Source organism: Acomys russatus, chromosome 28 (assembly GCF_903995435.1).
Source record: "Acomys russatus chromosome 28, mAcoRus1.1, whole genome shotgun sequence".
NCBI lineage: Eukaryota > Metazoa > Chordata > Mammalia > Rodentia > Muridae > Acomys > Acomys russatus.
The window spans coordinates 16,916,289-16,922,765 of record NC_067164.1 but is presented as its reverse complement, the minus strand read 5'-3'; the positions used below and the strand labels follow the sequence as shown (position 1 = coordinate 16,922,765).

Genomic DNA, 6,477 nt, shown 5'->3' with positions numbered 1-6,477 from the left:
TACATTGTGATTTACTTTTCCCGTATTTTCCTCAGTTCCTGTGTTTGGATATATGTATTTAAAACGTAGCTTTAAAATCTGAAGTAAGATGTTGACTTAACCATTTGTTAGTTAGAACACACACACACACACACACACACACACACACACACACACACACAAAACCGCCTTTGAAGCCTGGCACGGTAATGTGCACGCATATTCTGTACACATAATCCAAGAACCGAGGAGGCTAAGGCAGGAGAGTTACCGTGAGCTTGGGGCTCATCTAGACTAAAAAGTAAGATTCTATACTAAAAAAAACAAAATAACAACAACAATAACAAAATAACAAAAAGCAAAGCCAAAAAAAAGTCCTCTTGAACATAAACCTTTAAAAGCACATTTCTATGTTAGACAAGATCTGACTAGCATCCTATTATATTTTAAAATTATGCTGAATTCAGTTTCAATTCTGATTTGATGTTCTAATTCTTCAGTAAATTCCCTATAAAAATTAATACTCTAAAATAGAGTTCAGATTTATCTCCTGACTGGCACTCAGCAACAACCTCACATGATGATGGCTTACATAGGTGTGATACCCACTGTTTGGGTTAGCACATGGGTTGTCCCTTATCCCCTTGAGCCACCTCTGTACCCAATAGCAGAGATAGTAAATCCTCTCCAGGATTAGTTGGCTCAAATGAATGGTGGAGGCCCACAAGTTGTGTTTACCTCCCCTGAGTCCCATTGTTACAACTGTTTTAGTAAATGATGATATAGTCAAGTCAGTTATCACAGACATGGGAAGTAGAAAATAAATTACTTTCTGCAATTGATTTGACCATATCACTAGGCTTGCCAATCACTGTGCCAAGCTATGGTAGAGTCAAGTCAACTATCAGGCATGAAAAGTAGGAAATAAATTACTTATGCAATTGGCTTAACCGTATTACCAGGCTCACAGGAATGTCACTTGCAGACACCTCCCAAGCAACAGGCTGGGCATTGCTCGCTCCAAGCAGTGCATCAGCTTAATGAACTTTGAAGCTTTTCAGTAAAGCATTGCACTCAGGAAATTCTTACAAAAATATCAATTTTCCTTTGATATTAAATATTTTACATATAATATATTAGCAAATAGTCTGTCAAAAATAAAACACTTTCCAAGTGTATTAAAAATATACAGTTACTGACCTAGCACATGACCCAACATAAATATTATTAACACAACAAAATATTAACATTAGCCAGGCACACTGTGCGTCCCTGTTCATAATTTGATGGCGCAGTTCAGACTTGTGGCAATACAGCGTCCCCTGAGGTCACTCTCTCATATTCTTTCTTTGATTTTTTACTTTTTCGGTTTTTGTACCTGCAAATAGTCAGAAACAAAACAATATATAGTTAACAGATACAATTAACTATAATTGACAGATATAAAAGCAAACTCTGAAACAAATACATGGACTCTGAGAGCGTATCTAAAATGTGCAGACTAATTAGGTTTGGGTCACGGGAAAATCAAGAGAAGAAGAGAGCGGAGTCTTGAAGTCCACCAGGTTAGGTAAGAAATGGACTTGGTTAAACAGTGCCATGGAGGGATTTCTCCAATGCCTTAACAGGAGTGCAAAGCTGTGAAACAGCAGGAGAAATTCTCCAGCATCTTCCTCCATTAGTGTCCTTTCACCTGTATTAAGGTCTGGGACATCTGATTAGGAAGGCATTAACATCAGATGGCTACTCAGAACAAAATCCAGGCAATGCTTTCCTGGGAAAAACTCACAAAAAATTCTTGTACCAAGTTTCAAACTAAGAAAAACAAACTGGCAACATTTTTATGGGCACTATTAACTATTCATACAGGTCCAGGCAACTAAAAGAGCCAGACAACCTTTAGCTATATTTTTTCCCTCAGTTATCACTTTACAATACTATACCTGTAGGGACAGAACTCTAATTATCATAAGATGAGAGTTCCTGTCTGTGTTTTCTAAAGAAACAAATGCCCCTTGTTTCTTACATGCACATAGGCAGGATGAAGCCTGGGTGTTTGCAACAAAGCATCTCAGTTAATCGCAGTGCAGATGCCACCTCGTTCCTCTCATGCTATGGTTAGATTTCAACCAGTTTGTAGGTCTGTTACTGCATAGGCATTGAAACCAATTGGCTTACCATCTGCAGAAATAGTATGTGGATCCGGCAATTATGACAAGAAAGAGAAGAATGAGAATCACTGTCAACGCAACATATTCTGTGCTCAGGGGCTGATGAACAGTCAGAAAGAAGTGTTCACATCGCATCCCGGTGTAGCCCACCTCACATCTGCAAGAAAGCAAAATTGCGAAGAAAGTCAGTTAGTTTAAAACGAAGCCATGCTATGAGTTAGTGTTACAAGAACCAAGTCGCCACTGTGATACAAGAAACCAGCAAGATTTGTTAAAAATTATAAAAATGAATTTAAAAATTTGAACTCAAGAGTTGACTCAATATTAATAAAATGGCTTCATATAGCTGCTAGGCCAAACTGCTGTGGCAAAAGGACACTCTATGTGGCTGCCAAGGCACTGGTCATCTAGAATGGTTTAGATAGATAGATAGATAGATAGATAGATAGATAGATAGATAGATAGATAGAAAATAGATAGATAGATTGTCCGTCTGTTTGTTTAATTTACAATCAAGTCTTAAAACAATGGCTGATAGGGAGTCGCCATTGTAGTGAGAGGAGAGGCACGTGAAGTTCCCCCACCATCATGCACCCCAAAGAATCTGTCCAGAATGAAATATTCTACTTGTTTTCTCATCTCAAAGAAGTAATAAAGTTTGTAATAATAGGCATGAAATATGTTTCAACAGCCCTTAGAGATATAGTAAATACAGAAAAAAAAAAGGGAGAGAAAATGTAGGCTTCAGAATCTTCATTTTAGTCACCTCACCTGCAGTGATTTTCACTCATGTCCACCAGGTAGATGCACTGTCCATGCAAGCAGTAGCCGTTCATGTCAGAGCTACACTTTGTAATTGACACCTGAGCCACACGGGGATTGTCCTCCATCTCAACTGTGAAAGGAATGCAAAGTTCAGTGACTTGTGTTCTGGGACTTGGATGTGTAATTATCCTTTCTCTAAGCAACTTCAGCGGACAGGTCTGGGGTCAACACTGGGGAATATCCAGGGGGCGGGAGTTACTCTAATTACCATATTCCTCCAACCAATAAGACAAACACCTGAATGTACGACAGGATCCTACTAATAAACATATACTTAAACATACAACAGGCTAAACAAAATGAATCTTGATGATTTAATTTTGAGAAGACAGAGAGACACATATTTACAGACAGACAGCAGATACACACACACACACACACACACACACACACACACACACACACACACATACACACACACATACACACACACCATACTGGGATCATTCCCTTCCCCCAACTAAAACTTGTCTTTTATTTGTAAGTCTCAAGCAATTCTGAAATCCCTTACTCTTAAAATAATTGAATTATAAATGAAAGCATTCATTGATTCAGGAGAGAATTAACTCTAAAATAACCCTTGATTGGGTACGTATTTCCAAATCGTTGAGATTACCAACCAAGAAACAACTCTCTTGAACATCTCTTGAATGGACACCTGACCACAAACTAGACAAATTTGGGAACAGTCTATTAAAGAAATACAACAGTGACGTTAGAGTTTTAGGTAGAACCAGCATTTAGGGTGGTGTTGTAGGTCCATCAGCAGAGCCTATGCTTGTGTAGAACATGCAAAGCCTAGCATTAATCTGTGCCAGGGCATGAGCTGGATGTGGTGGTGCACTCCCACTTGGAAGGTGGGGACAGAACGATTAGAAGGTCAAGATCAGCCTCAGCTGCATATGCATTTGAGGCTAGCCTTGGACACATGAGATGCTGCAAATAAATAAATAAATAAAGTGATTTGTCTGAAATATTTAAAATTATCCAAAGAAATCATGCTGGTTGGAGTACTCTTCCCTGCCCAAATAATCACCAAAGAAAAACAGCGGTGGTGGGTGATTGACAAAATTCCAGAAAGCTTGGAGGTGATGGGCAAGAAAGAAGTAGAAAACCTAGAGCACGCTTTGGAGTCAGTATTTAGCTCAGACCAAAGCATAGAGAGGTCGTTCTCTTGGACCATGTTTCCCTTTGGGGAACAATTACTGCCCATCACTTGCCTTTGTCTTTCTACCTTAACATGACACCGATTGACACTAGCACTCCATAAATGTTTCCTGAACACTACGACTAGGACATGAGAATATTTGTTTCTCTTACACACTACACCTATCAAGAGAAAATGTGTTGTGTATGAAGTTTACACTTTCTTGTCCCTCATGGGATCTGACCCTTCAAATGTTTTCCAGTAATGGCTTCACACTAAGTATGATCTTCCTCGTTTTCTGGCTTTCCAAAAGTCAAGTCTCTATAACTACATGTCTTATCTTTCTCCCCTTATTGTTCCTTTATGTAATTTCTCCAGATCTATAGTTAATGATTAGGTTAAAAATAGACATGGTAGGTGTTCCTTTCTTGTGTTTTTGTCACACATGTTTTTATATTTATATTTATTTTAAAATGTGAAAAGCCTGATGCTACTTTCATGATGTTAGGCTTACCTAAAGCTGTACAATTATCTTCAGATCCTCCTGGGATACATGAAGGAATCACTTTTGTGCTGATAACTGCTTGAAGAAGGTAGAAACCTAGTCATGGAAGAAAATAAAAATAATGCTTCAATGAAAGCAGCTTTCACATCATTTCCCAAGTCTTTGAGATAGATAGATAGATAGATAGATAGATAGATAGATAGATAGATAGATATGATTTTTTAAAGAAGTTTATCCAAGTGACAACAAAAAATAATTCATGGAAACAGTTATATAATTGAAAATAAGTTATCCTTCCTACAAATATACTTTAATTTACAAAATATAATCTAGATAAAATGAGAATATTGTTGCCATTTACTATTCATGGGATTAGCTCCAGGTTCACCCACAGATAGTAAATTTGCAGATGTTCAAGTCCCTTTCATGAAATGGTACAGGATTTGCATATAGCCTGAGTTTGTCTTCTAGTGTCCCTTAAGTCGTCGCCAGATTACATCTAAAATCTAATGCATGTAGATGCTATATGATATCTGCTATACTGTGTTGCTTGGGTTCAGTACAGACACTATTTTCAAATATTTTGAACCCATGGATACACTAGAGCCATCGGTTTGTCTTATCTAATGCAGGAGGAAACTGGTGAGGCATGCCAACCTGTGTAAGCCCTAGCATCCAGTCTTTGCCAGCACACTGAAATTGAAACAACTGTCTCATTCACTAAAAAGATAAATGTTGGAAATTAGGCATCAGGATGACTCAAGCCATTTCTGACCTGTTTGGGAGGCTTGATAAGAAGTGACTTTTAATTATATACTCGTTTACACAGGAATGTTTTGCCCCTCCTGTTTAATCTTTGTGTATTTGCGTACCGTAGGAGTTACTCTGATATAGTCAATACCTATTCATTTTTTAAAATATATTTTATTAATTTATTCATATTACATCTCAATGGTTATCCCATCCCTTGCATCCTCCCATTCCTCCTTCCCTTCCATTTTCCCCTTACTCCCCTGCCCTATGACTGTGACTGAGGAGGACCTCCTCCCCCTGTATATGCTCATAGAGTATCAAGTCTCTTCTTGGTAGCCTGCTATCCTTCCTCTGAGTGCCACCAGGCCTCCCCAACCAGGGGACGTGGTCAAATATGGGGCACCAGAGTTCGTGTGAAAGTCAGACCCCACTCTCCACTCGACTGTGGAGAATGTCCTGTCCATTGGCTAGATCTGGGTAGGGGCTCAAAGTTTACTGCACGTATTGTCCTTGGCTGGTGCCATAGTTTGAGCGGGACCCCCGGGCCCAGATCTGGCCATCATAATGTTCTACTTGTAGGTTTCTAGGACCCTCTGGATCCTTCTATTTCCCCATTCTCCATTGCTTCTCTCACCCAGAGTCCCAATAGGAAGTCTTCCTCTCTGTCAATACGTATTCTGGTGGTAGTAGCAGTAGTAGTAGTAACAGCAGCAGTTGGCCAGCCTCAACACAAGCCTTGTGGAGGTATTGCTCTGCTATCTGTGTCTATGCTATCTCACTTCATGCTCTCAGTGATGCTGAAGAAGGCACTATTAACTCCACCAGCCATAAGAAAACTAAGCATAGGGAGTTAAATAAGTTCTCCCAACGATACATGGTAAAGGGGCCACAGGACAGAATTTAGAAACACATAATAATACTTATAGTGACTATCACATTGGAACACAGTAGACTACCTAGAGCAGAGTGTTGTGTACATCATAGGCAAAAGGAATGATGACATGAAAATGATTTGAGAAAGCTTGAACTATGTTACTTGGAAAAGGTAAATCACTTTCCCAAATATTAATTTTTTTCTTACAGAATTTTAGGGAGTC

The 6,477-nt window shown here is 38.9% G+C and overlaps 1 protein-coding gene across 1 annotated transcript; it reads right to left on the bottom strand.

The window, feature by feature from the left end:
- Window positions 1–686: 686 nt before the first annotated feature.
- Ereg (epiregulin) lies at window positions 687–4,724 on the bottom strand (the record flags this gene model as incomplete). The annotated part of the gene is made up of 4 exons (XM_051170335.1): window positions 687–1,357; window positions 2,158–2,307; window positions 2,922–3,045; window positions 4,637–4,724. Coding segments are annotated over 4 exons (444 nt in total), but the record flags the coding sequence as incomplete, so codon positions are not given.
- Between the last annotated feature and the right edge of the window lie 1,753 nt (window positions 4,725–6,477).